Raw genomic sequence first — 13,615 nt, forward strand, 5'->3', positions numbered from 1 at the left:
CGGGGGATCTTCGTCGTGTGTAAGTGTCTCAGTAGTGAGTGAGCTTCACTACGAATGCAGAGAACTAAGATCCCCGCCATGGCGAACACCTGAACTGGTCATGGTTCCTCCCCTCTCTCATGCTTCACCAACCCACATTGACCGGCGTGGTGAAGCACAGCCAAAGAAAACCATGACCTTCGAACGCAGTGCAGATACACGTGGAGCATGCTCGAAATGGCATGGGAACGACAGAGTAAGTAGCTGGGAAGGTGGACTAGTCCGTGGCAGGACAGAGTTGTAGAGGTGATAGTTCATAGTTCCATTTATTTGGTATAGCCCTGTGAACCATTCGGCTCTTGAATCTGGTGCAACCGCAAAGGAAGGGGGGTGTACAATGTAGTGCCGGATGAAGCTAGTGCGGGGCCTGTAGCATATGATGTTATAAAGGAGCCCTAAGTAAAATAGAAATATTAAAACACATACATTTTTTACTTGCATAGTAAAGTCATTGTATTTTTTTCATTTTCTATACAGCCAGATAATACGACAAATTGCTAAGCTTAAACACCGAGTCGTTTATAAAAGTTTAAGGTGGTATAATACTATATTAATAGAGCGAGTGCAGAATCACTGAACCGGAATTTATAGCTTGAAAGCATTTAGCGCGGCGCCCTTGAAAGTGTGGGGCCCGTAGCTACTACATGTTTAGCTACTTTTGCTACTGGGATCATCCGGCACTGGTACAATGGTTGGTTTGCTGACCCACCACGACTGGACATCTATGAAAAAATTGTTTCATAGCTCATCGGATTCCTCCAGGATAAATAAATATTCTGGTTCTCATACATGCAAGGGTGGTGGAGGAGGGCAGGTTACATTGCAGTGCCACCCAGAGGTGAGCGGATCTTGCAGGCCAGGTGTTGACCACGCAACTACAGGATCAAGAAGTATGTACGTTGAACTTCTTTCGCACAGTACGTAGCCAACCGTGCTATAATCGGAGGTGCGGGGAAGTGATGGCGACATTCCGTGGCACCAACAGAATTAGCCGCGATGACCCCTTGACCTTAACTCATCAACCCTGTGCAAGTGCCTTTGGGGGGATTTCGCACACCTCCACTGTCCTCTGCTGGGCACAGACGACCTCCCCAGAAGCCCTCGTTACGTCTTCTCTCGAGATTTATATGCGCCGCACGCGGTGCCTCAATGACTCCTTAAAAGCGTCGGGCGTCCGTGCTGATTTCGCGAAATTTGTCTGTCGGGGCTGAACAACTGGAAACCTCGACCGGCGGGCGGTTGCATTAAATACCCCAAGCGGCGTTTTGCCACTTCGTTTAGCGATGTAAATCAGCGTGGACCGGGTGGAAATTCCCTCCCTCGCAACAAACAAAAAAACGCCGCACAAATCACCGCGGGTTCTTCGAGATTGTTATCGAAGCGGCATCGCACCGAGGCCGGGCGTGTGGCAGAGGGGCGTGAGGCAGCAGAGGTTGCCTCGAGATTTCAGCACAGCAAGAAGGTCGTTGTGACAGCCATGCGGATTTTGAACTAATTTCTTCGTAATATCTCATAGGCTTGGGTTTTCTCGAGGCAATCTGGTCTCGCAAGAAAAGGAAATTATTTGAAAAATAACAATGAAAGTGTATCTTTGGCCAAACAGGACCATTCTATGTGTGTGTATGTTGAACTTTTTTCGCACAGTACGTAGCCAACCGTGCTAATCGGAGGTGCGGGGGAAGGACAACAAACTAAGACGAGAAAAGTCTTCAGACTCAATCGTGAGGTCGTAATGGGTAAACTAATCCGCTAATTGACTAATTACACAGCAGGAGAGTGAGACACAATATTTGTTTACATATTATATAACAAAGTCCATAAACAGCTCACAGTGTTGACAGGGAATTTATACATTGGCTTTTCCCATTTGTGCCTGATGTAGCGGACACGCGGTACAACCAGAACACACCCCCGAGAACTGCAGGCGTTAACACGCGTGGAGTATTTGCCTGACGGTATTAAATCATTGCCAGCGATGTAGGAGGGCAAGGTGTTATTTTGATACGTAAACCGGGAACATCTTTGAACCGAGGGAAGATGTTTATTAAACTTCCCACTGGTTAGCTAAGGCTAAAGACACTGCAATAAATGCCTCTCTCAGCCTTGGGCATTAACAGAGTGCTACAAAAATCCCGACAGTGCCACGGTCTGATTTTGTGAATCACGGAAATTGTATTAAATAGCAACCGAGCCCAACTCTCTGGAACGTAGGACGTAAACACTGAGCCTAACCAGGCGCGAGGGTGTTTGAGACCGGCTGTCCGTGTGCACCACTGCACCGTGTGCGGCCAAGGTCGTGCTCATTGCACACAAAGTGTTTGCCACAAATGAACCGCAATAACCTTGCTGATCTCGTCAAGGAACATGAACCATCATTACACGGACTCCGGGCCTTTCTCGCAGCGGTGGCTGTTGGCTTGCTATCGAACAAAGACGGCCACAGATGGGCTTCTGCGGCCGTCTGCAACGCTCTTCTTTCTGGTTTTAGGAAGCCACTGGTGCAATGCACTTTCAAATCTAGATTAATAACGCATTTGTTTAAAATTGCTAAATTTAAAATTGATTGTTGTGTTTAGTTTGTGGTCCTTCCCTCGCACCTCCGATTAGCACCATCGCTTCCTACATATGGTGCGAAAGAAGTTCATACACACATACATGCTGCATAGTTTGGTATTACGTACAATGTACACGGGGTGGAGCGGTGGTTACAGCACTGGCCTCTGAGCTGGAAAACCTGAGTTTGATTCCCGGCCACGGCGAAGGTATATTTGTATCCGAAGTAGTACAGTCGTATCAGAAGTTGCCCTTTGCCTGCTTCCCTCCAGCGTAACGTGAGGATGTTTAGGGGTACCACGATGGCTAGGAGATGTTAACTACCTCGCCTGGTTATGCAGGAGGTTCATGGGTTCGATTCCGACCCTGACGCCTGCTGTATATTTGGAGTTTGCGTGCTCTCCTCGTGGTCGTGTGGATTTTTCTCCGAGGTCCTCCGTTTTTTTTCCCTCCACATTGAGAAACAAGCGTTTAGAGTCGTTGGCTGCTTTACACATCCACACGATAAGCCAGAAAGTTTGAGCTATCATTTGTGATAGCCAAGTCGCTTCTGAAAAAGAGCTCAGAGAGGCCTTACCTGGTTAAATAAAAGTAAAAAAAGTTCAGTTTAATAGTTTAATTTACGTGTTGCGTATATGGCAACTGTGCTTCTGCGTGCAGTGTGCTGATATCCAGCTTCTACTGCAAAGTTATAAAAAGTGGGTAATACGGACGGGCAAGACAATCGTGGCAAGGGGGATATTGCATTGGGAGGGGTGTGGGCGCACAGGATGGAGAGGGGGGGGGGCAAGTCTCAAGCCAGACGGTGGGACCCTGTAAGAGCAGACCTTGGAGGTGGCGGTGTGGGCTGTGGAACGCCGGTGGCATCTGGCAGAGAGAAGGAAGTGACGGCGAGGTGCGATGGTATCAGTGGCATTGGCCTGAACAAGATTGATTATGATGAGCTCCTCCGTCCCTCCTCCCCCTCCCCACTCCTCCTCCTCCATGTAACGTCATTCATAATTTATGTATGGGGAGGGGGGCTTGGTTTTAGGGAAAGTCGCCTTTTAAAGGCATAAAGGTCGATCTATTAATTGAATGCAAACTGCATCTCATGACGCTGCACAGTCGCACAGATTGAGAGGCTTGCAGGCCGATTAGCGACGAGTGATTTTTTACCTTGTACTTTGCACGACTATTATTTTTTGCACTGTTTGTTGTTGTAACGTTCGTACCTGCCCCTACTGGACCTGCTGTGAAAAAGAGCTTTATAGCTCATATGATTACTGCAGTATAAATAAATATTCTGATTCTGAGTGTTTATATACGCAGGAGGAAACCGGAGCCACCCGGAGACAACCCACACATTTGAGGCAGCAAATCTCGATCCTCATGCAGAGAGGACAGATATTCGTCCGCACTTTGCCGTACTGCCTTCTCCTGGGGAGCCAGGCGTACGATCACCTCGTCGACGCCCGCGGGAAGGGAGTTTTCACGGCAATCCAACAAACCCTCACTGCTGCCTCCACAACGCTGGACTAGAGGCCACGTGCATAGCCACAACTGCTCCGGGTAAAATCTCTTGACCATGACCGTACATTGGGAATGGCACCCAGACATCAGTGGATCTTGGGATGCCAGGGTGTTGAGATGGCGAGGTGTGCAGTGCCGGATGATCCCAGTAGCAAAAGTAGCTACACACGTAGCTACTACGGGCCCCGCACTTTCAAGGGCCCCGCGCTAAATTCCGGTTCAGTGATTCTGCACTTGCTCTTTTACTATAGTACTATACCGCCTTCAACTTATATGAACGACTGGTTGTTTAAGGCTAGCGATTTGTCGTGTTATCTGGCTGAATAGCAAATACAAAGAAATACAATTACTTCGCCGTGCAAGTAAAAAATGTGTTTTATTAGTTATGGGTTTGTTTTAGGGCCCCTTTATATCATATGCTACAGCTTAATCCGGCACTGGAGGTGTGGTGATGATCAGTGGCATTGGCCTCGATCATCTCTCGACATTGACCGTGGCCTAATGCAGACGTCAGCCGACTTGTTTTGTAAACAGAATTCGTCTCTAAGAGGGGGGGGGGGAGTGTAGGGGTAAATGAAACCCGCAACTATGAATAGGTGCACACAGCGCAATGAGCCGTACTGTCACGCAATTCTGAGATAAACATTCATTTCTCATTTTTATTATTATTACTACTACTACTACCCAATTTCATCTAACCTTCTTGCAAAAAAATACAGACTCTACATACAAATGAGCTGAGCCATCGCGATGGCGCTTACAGCGTGAAATGTACTCGGCTGCTGGAGGGCGCATGTGCCTTCTCATTAGCATATACATACAGACGGGCCGTGTCGTCTCTACAGCGTGGCCGTCATTCATAAAATAAAACAGTAATTTTCGTTGTTCCGCTTCAACGTGCCCCCCCCCCGACGCGCAGGCGAGCGGCAGAGTAAACTGCCCGATCGTTCATACGACTTATAGGGTGCAATTCTTTTCTTGCGCACGACGGCCACAGCCAATGTGGTTCAGAAGCGCAACGCCAATGATGAGGTCAGCCGCTGGCCACGACGAGAGAGAGAGAAAATTCGTGTCATTTTTTGCTGTTCATCATCCATTGAGGAACCCCCGATTAGCACGGTTGGCTTACGTACGGCGGTGCAAGAAGCCGACACGTGAATGTATACATTCGGGTAGTTGTTTACCAACGAAAAGGGAGCGTGTTTGGGCTCCGTGGATGACACGTTCTGAAGTGCATGCAACGAGCCGGGCGCTCACCAAGAGACGAAACAGTCGCGGGCACTCAGCACCCATCGTTCATCCACCAGGCTGCCTCCACAGAAGTGCTTCTTCTTCCTAAGGGGGGGAGTGCGCGAGCGCGCCACGGTTACCAGGGTGCCGGACGCTCCACGAATGTGCCTCGTGACCAACGTGAACGCAACGGAGTGCCCAATTGCACCGAGATCCAAAACGGACACCGTTCATATTGCCAAGGCATACGATTCGCACCGCGGCCATAGGCTTTTGCTGCCTGTATCTCAAATGCTGCGTTTCCATGACGGCTGGAAAGGCGGCTTTGGTGGCCCGCTGAGGCTCTGGGCAAATCCGGCATCGGCATATCGAAGGCACGGACCCATGTCCCCATGCAGCCCCGTGGGTCTGGCCCCTGTCATTCTATCCTCCACTTATTTTGCCCCCCCCCCCCCCGCCATACAGTCGTAGGGGAAGGGATCTTTAATAAATGAATACAAAAACTGATGATTTATTTATGTATTTAAGTGTGTGTTCAGTGTGAGAAAAAATGTGTGCATTACCCCTCCACAGGGATTATGGCGGCGAGCCTGTAGGCTTGCAAAGTCAGGTGCAGGTGTTGCAAGACTCGGTGCAATGTTACGCTGCAAAAAGGATAAAGTTCCCCCCGTGTAGCCTCAACAGACCATTGGGGCAAGTGCCGTTAGTGAGTAGCAGCTGCAGGGTCATAGTAGCAGTAGCAGCATGTTTGTGCTCTGGCCATCTGTCCCCACCCCTATCTAAAATATTATACTTTATCAAAAATGTGTGGGGCTGCTGAACTCTTCAGCAGAGGGGTAGGCAGGGGGCTCAGCACACCCCCCCTCGCTCTCATCCTCAGGCCTGCTGGTGACCCTGTGGCAGGATCTATAGAAGGAGAAAGGGCAGGGTGCTTCGTGTGGGTGGGTCACGTGACACCACTTCATTACCGGTTGCGTAAGCTGACGGTCCAGGGAGAGTGAGAGCGCCTGCCGCCTGCAATGCGCACCAGCGGTGCTTTGCTTGGATGCTTCAGGCCGCAATTGTGCTTCCTTGAAGGAAGAGCAACTCAACAAGAGATACAGTGTGAAATGTCAGTCATTTTTTTCGCACACCGCTGTTTGGCTCAGCCACTGAACAATCTGTAACCGGCGTCACGAGTTTACCCAAATTGAGTTCCTGGCTGAAATGATAATTGAGGCATTGGTGTTCAATGACTAAGTATATATATCCTGTCTACAACCCTGAGTCAACAGTGGAAATTCCACATTCCCATGGTGGTGTAGATTTTCCCCAAAGGACAACAACTATTGGCTTCACACAAAGTGGTACTTATTTTGTCGACCCCCGGGGGGCGGGGATGGGTTTGAATCAACCCCCGACCAGGATTGTTAACTCCCAACCTTCCAAGTGATGGCTGGTGGCCCTGCCGCTGAACCATGCAGAGCCAGTCTGGTTTTCGGAAGAGACATTCGCTTTCGTCAAGAAAAAATATTGACTTGTAATATTTAAGCTCTTTTATAACTTAAGGGGCAAATAATCATCAGACAGGAAAAACAAGAATGCGGGCAGGCCAGAACAAACACAATATTTGTAAAACAGTGTGTTCAGCAGCAAAATCACAAGAGGAATGCTGCATATGTCAAGATCACATTGGGCACATTCTGCTCACAACTTTGTGAAGGACACCCAAGATTGTGGACATTTTTTTACGGAAGCAGCAGCAGCAGAACAATAACGAGGCTATTACATACTGCTTTCATTCTCACTAGGGGATCATCATGTACGGTATAGGCACCATTGCCTACTGCTGCCACATGTGTCTGGGCTCGGTCCAACGCAAGCCTATCGAGGTTTTCCACGTCAACAGCGGCGAGAGGAAAGCTGAGTTAGTCAGGCTACTGCTGCTGTCTGTTTTATTACTGCAATTTAGATCATTGATTATTATACGAAAAAAACGTAATACTTTAATTCGAATTTAACTGAGCACAATCTGGCAAGGCTAACTAAAATACAACTCACTGGACTGTCCAATAAAGCTTGAAAATGAATCACCCAACCCCCCCCCCCAAACCTAAGCAGCATTTCACACCAACCGAGCGATCACAAAAGCGGCGATGGGGAAAAGTCCGTCGCTTGACACGGACAGCAATGCGTGACCTTGATGAGACTGAGGGCATGTTAACTATATTCTGGCTCTCTAAATGTATCATTGCTAATTATCTGGCGATGCTGCAATTGCCGGCGGTGCACATCCACACGCATAACAACAACAACAAAAACCCAACACGTTCGACAACAACACTGTGGCCTTAAAAAAACACATTTCTACGTTTCAGGCAATGGACCTTCTTTATAGCACCTAAACACAGAGGACAGAGGAAACAGTGTTGCCATGAAAACCGGCAATTGGCCGAAACATCGCCAATTATATATATTTTTTGAAGGCCACGGTGTTATTGACGAGAGTGCATTATCACTTGGACCATGCGTTGTTCGGAGTGATGTTCAACGTTTCACTCCACATACCGCACACTTGTTCAGGAACTGAATTTGCTCACCGGTAATTTGTTCAGTTCCCGAAGAAGCTCCCGATAGTGGCACGTGGCGCGAAACGTCGGACCCCGTGCACAAACGGCAAGCGTTGACAACCCCGAAGACACGTAGCGAAAATAAAACAAACCTACACAGTCGAAGTTATTTCTCCACGTGGTACCCTTGAAGTAAAATGTGCAGGAACATTCGATTTTTTTTCTGAGACTTTAATCTCCGTCTGGAAGAACTCTCTGTCTCGCTGCTCGAAATCCTGCTCGTGCTCAAAGCTCATCACCTCCTCACGCGTCGCTAGGAAGTGCCTTTGGCCCACAAAAGTGCAAGCAAGCTGTGAGTCAGCTGTCGCAGGCAACGGACAATGCGTCAGGTCGTTGGCTATCACTGAGCAGTGAACAGGAGGCCAATGAAGAAAGACACCACGTGAAATGATGGGAGTGTTGGAGGAGGAGGGAATAGGAATTCATTGGTTACAAATGATGCCACATCATTTGTAATGATGAGGCATCATTTGTTTATTCAGTGCATTGAATAAAAGTTAACACTCGCGTTTGGGGTGGGTTTTTTTTTTACTAAAGACAAACATTTTCTCATTAAATAGATGTTTGATCTCACAAGGCACGCGCGGTGACAGTGACGCCCAAGATTATCTTACGCCGCATCTGCATGGATGGTAATTTCAGTCCGTTGTTATGTTTACATTGACTGCTTGGCACAGTATGTAGACCCTACACTCTCGCCTTCTGTGGCTCAATTTGTGACTAAATTAAACCTTGAACGGCAAATGTGAAGACGTGTACATTGCTTACTGGATGTATTGGGTATGTGTAGGTCGTGTCCATCTGCAATAGGAGAGAAAGAAATATACAAATTCCATTATCTCCAGAAATCTGGACGCTTTGGCAGTCGGACCCTTCAACACTTGAGGCAGACGTCTGACAGGAAATCCGCACACTGGACTCCATCATCGCTACATTGTAACTTTCTGACCCTGTGCCCCTACTGTACATATTTGAAGAAGAGCTTTATAGCTCATTGGATTCCTCCAATATATAAAAAAATGCTCTGATTCTGACTCCATTTAGAGTCACAACTCAAACACTTATCTTTGCATATGCATACAGCAACTAACTCACAGCCTCAACTTGCTTTATTTTTTTAAATATTTAAAGCAACTGTAGATAGTATGGAAATATATTTCTCATTATTTTTATTTATTTTTATAGTTTAGTATGAATGTGATGATGGAGCTCTGAGCCAGAAAGTCGCCACGCTTGTACAACAAAAATAAAATTGGCTTGACTTGAGACTCTTTCAGGAGGGTCCTGCCAAGCTTTCGCAGTCACAATCAGAATCTTTATTTATCCTGGAGAAATCCGATGAGCTATTAAGCTCCTTGTTTTACAGATGTCCAATTTGGTGGCGGGGGTGCGGGGGGCAGGCAATGTCACTTTGTGTAATCCCAACCGAGTAATTTCCAGGTTCAGTCATTAATTCGACAGCACGTTTGGTCAATACCGGTTCCATTGCACAGATTACTTTGGCGAAACTGGATTGGCTGGCAGTGGTGCACAAGCAACAGAAACCGCAACGCACATTTTTGTCAACAACACTGTGGCCTTACAATGAAAAAAAAATGAACATGTTGAATAGGCGACGTTTCGGTCTCACGGCGCACGTGCTTTTGAGAAGGCCCCATTCCTGACGAAGGGCCATTGCCCACAACGTCGCTTATATTAAATATTCGTTATACTTTTCAAGGCCACAGTGTTATTGAGGAATGGGTTGACTTTTCAGTCAATTCGTGTCGGTGTTTGTTTTTTGTTTTTAGCTAAGGGAGAAAACCGGAGAACCAGGAGGAAGCCGATGCAACGTACAAAACTCCACCCAGGAGCCTCTTGCTGTGAGGCGCGAGGCGTTGCCACCTGCACTGCCGCCCAATGGGCGAGGAACGAACGAACGATCTTCACGCCGAAGTGCGGGGAACGGGGGCGGGCAAACTTGCCACAGGCTTCCACGCTGCAGTAGTCCCAGGGAAGATGGGGGTCAGAGGTGAAGCACCAAGGCCCCCATGGGTCCCCGTCGGGGTTGCGGCACGAGTGGCCTTCTAGCCCAGCCCCAGGGTGGCTCTTGGGTGTATACCTGTCAAAGACAAAGATTCCCCCGCCAACACACCGTATAGCCTGAACAGAGCGTCAGGGGCAAGCGCTGTTGCCGATAGACCTACGACAGGACGACACGGCAAATGATAATAATTAAAAATTACAAAGCGTCCTTAAACAATTGTTCTCAGGGCGCTATGCACGGCAAGTGGGAAATAGCTTAACATCAACCGGGGAAAGAAGGAGAATTGAAAGACGTTTGAAAATAACGAAAGCGAGAAAGCCATTTTAAAGAGATACGTTTTTAGTCGAGATTTGAAGATTTCGTCGTCTGTCTCAGAAGTCCCCTGACCTCGAAGGGTGACGAACTCCAGAGTTTTAGGTGCCGCAACTGCAAAGGGGTGGGTGACCAGCACCACCGTGCCGATGTTCACACGTCGCACCAGGTACTCATTTAAGGCTGAGTAAACCTCGTGGAGGCCCAAGACCGGTTGAGATATTTTGTCACTGATGTTGGCCGTGAGTGAGAATGGAACGCGGGTCGCCGGGTTCGTAACGCGGTGCGCGCTAACTACGACACTACCGCTCCCCAGGGGTATACCTGCCACACACACACATGCACGTGTACTCTGACAGGCATGTACGCTCACCCGCAGGAATGAAGGCTGACATGGAGGCAAGCCCCAATGAACACCAGCAAGTCCTCACTAGTTTGTTGTTCTTCCCATCACCGCCGATGAGCACGGTTGGCCGTGTACGGTGCGAAAGTAGTTCAACAAAAATCCCCCGTATAGCCTTAACATACTGTAGGGGCAAGTGCTGGGTTAGTTCAACACACATGCACACACGCACACTCCGATGCACGGAACAATCTCTCTGTAGACTGGTGTTGGGGAAAGTGCTGTTAGCGAGCACCTGTTCAGGCCAGCACGGCGTTGCAAAGAGGGTGGTATGGCCAGAAATGACTCCCACCTTCACCTATCCGCGCTGGCTACCATGGTGAAGTATGGTCAAAATTGATCTCACGGTCTGCAAAGTACGATGAGGCCCTCAACCAACAGTGGATTGATAAAATGAGGCAGTACATGTGCATAGCTCGTGTAAATACATACCAAAAAAAACATCGACTCTTACACACGCAATTCAGTGCATGCACCCCGAGCCTGAAGAATCATTATTAGTCAGCGCAGTTTGTTGCATAAGTCTTTGCTCCTCTTTGCCAGCGTTCGGTAGATTTCATCCGATTACATTTTGATAAATATCTGTGCCGGCTGGCTGGCTGCTGTCTGAACGATCGTATCTCTTCCCCAAGCTGACAAGCTGCCTCGTGGCACATTCGATGAGAATGATGATTCTGAGCAAAAACTTTCCGACTCGCACACGGACGTCTCTCCTTTTTTAAACAGAGACCGTGCGCAAGCTCCTTTACAATCGTGCAGGAGCCCTTCTAATCGATTTGGGCAGTTATTGTGGTATCACAGGAAGCGAGAAAGCCCATTGAGAGATATTGATCAGGTACTTATTGTGGTATCACAGGAAGCGAGAGAGTCCACTGAGAGATATTGATCAGGCAGTTATTGTGATATCACAGGAAGCGAGAAAGCCCATTGAGAGATATTGATCAGGCAGTTATTGTGGTATCACAGGAAGCGAGAGAGTCCACTGAGAGATATTGATCAGGCAGTTATTGTGATATCACAGTAAGCAAGAGAGCCTATTGAGAGATATTGATCAGGCAGTTATTGTGATATCACAGGAAGCGAGAGAGTCCACTGAGAGATATTGATCAGGCAGTTATTGTGATATCACATGAAGCGAGAAAGCCCATTGAGAGATATTGATCAGGTACTTATTGTGATATCACATGAAGCGAGAGAGTCCACTGAGAGATATTGATCAGGCAGTTATTGTGATATCACAGGAAGCGAGAAAGCCCATTGAAAGATATTGATCAGGTACTTATTGTGATATCACAGGAAGCGAGAGAGTCCACTGAGAGATATTGATCAGGCAGTTATTGTGATATCACAGGAAGCGAGAGAGTCCACTGAGAGATATTGATCAGGCAGTTATTGTGATATCACAGGAAGCGAGAAAGCCCATTGAGAGATATTGATCAAACAGTTATTGTGGTATCACAGGAAGCGAGAGAGTCCACTGAGAGATATTGATCAGACAGTTATTGTGGTATCACAGGAAGCGAGAGAGTCCACTGAGAGATATTGATCAGGCAGTTATTGCGATATCACAGGAAGCGAGAGAGTCCACTGAGAGATATTGATCAGGCAGTTATTGTGATATCACAGGAAGCGAGAAAGCCCATTGAGAGATATTGATCAGGTACTTATTGTGGTATCACAGGAAGCGAGAAAGTCCACTGAGAGATATTGATCAGGCAGTTATTGTGATATCACAGTAAGCAAGAGAGCCTATTGAGAGATATTGATCAGGCAGTTATTGTGATATCACAGGAAGCGAGAGAGTCCACTGAGAGATATTGATCAGGCAGTTATTGTGATATCACAGGAAGCGAGAGAGCCCAATGAGAGATATTGATCAGGCAGTTATTGTGATATCACAGGAAGCAAGAGAGCCTATTGAGAGATATTGATCAGGCAGGTAGTGTGATATCACAGGAAGCGAGAGAGCCCAATGAGAGATATTGATCAGGCAGTTATTGTGATATCACAATAAGAGGGAGAGAGAGTCCATTGAGATATATTAATCAAGCAGTTATTGTGATATCACAGGAAGCAAGAGAGCCTATTGAGAGAATATCGATGAGGGAAGTTATTGTAATATAACAGGAAGTGAAAGCGCCCACTCAAAGACGTTGTGCAGGCAGTTATTGTCATTGGGATGCCTTGGGTCAGTGCCAGTCAGATTTTACGCTTTGTTAGCTTTTGGGAAAATCAGCAAGCAGCTCGGAGGAACACCCATGCAGGACGAGGGGAGAACGTACAACATCCACGCAGAAAGGTGCCCGCGTTGGGAATCGAACCCAGGGCATAGGCTGCGAGGCACAAGTGTTCCACGGCGCCAACCTGCTGCCCGCCTGGTTTTGATCGTTAGCCGGAAAGTAAAATCTTGCGTTCTATTTGCACGCTGCTTAACTTCCAAGATCCGATGAGATCCCGGCACATTCAGGGCGAATTGATGGACGGCCTGGTACGTCAAAACGCAAGCACCACCGCGTTATCCAGCAAAGACCTCCTTGTTTAGCCTCACAGATTCTAGCAGAAAGCGGCGGTTGTCGGGCGAGCACCTGTTAAGGCTACGAGGGTGTGGTGTGGCCGCAAAAAACTGCTCCCACCTACTTTTGTTTTCTCCCAAAATGGCGGTTCCCATCGCGGCAGGGCGCACATTTCAGGTCGAGTCGTCATGGGATAGACCAACGCAAACCTCCTCGCATTTAGTCCATGAGGTCGATCAATGAAATTAAATCTATAATCGAGGACATTTATTTTGTATTCTGGCACATGCCCTCAGGCCCGACATCCTGCCTCGATAAGGCAGGAAACCCCTGCAATCAACGCCCAGCGTGACACAGCTGAAGATGATGTTGATGATGACGTCACCAAGGAGTGATCATCACCACCCGTCCAGCGTCG

The 13,615-nt window shown here is 47.8% G+C and overlaps 1 protein-coding gene across 1 annotated transcript in view; it reads right to left on the reverse strand.

Annotated features, from left to right (window-relative positions):
• LOC116952705 (hepatocyte growth factor-like protein) overlaps positions 1–13,615 on the reverse strand; it is a 53,036-nt gene that overhangs the window by 16,154 nt on the left and 23,267 nt on the right. The window contains exons 11-14 of the mRNA XM_032972298.2: positions 9,908–10,044; positions 8,712–8,744; positions 6,303–6,420; positions 5,362–5,439 (exon numbers count right to left, since the gene is read on the reverse strand). Coding sequence (XP_032828189.2) covers positions 5,362–5,439; positions 6,303–6,420; positions 8,712–8,744; positions 9,908–10,044 — 366 coding nt within the window. The remainder of the gene's footprint in view (positions 1–5,361; positions 5,440–6,302; positions 6,421–8,711; positions 8,745–9,907; positions 10,045–13,615) is intronic.

Source organism: Petromyzon marinus, chromosome 48 (assembly GCF_048934315.1).
Source record: "Petromyzon marinus isolate PM22_M1 ecotype Great Lakes invasive population chromosome 48, UKy_Petmar_22M1.pri1.0, whole genome shotgun sequence".
Classification (NCBI taxonomy): domain Eukaryota; kingdom Metazoa; phylum Chordata; class Hyperoartia; order Petromyzontiformes; family Petromyzontidae; genus Petromyzon; species Petromyzon marinus.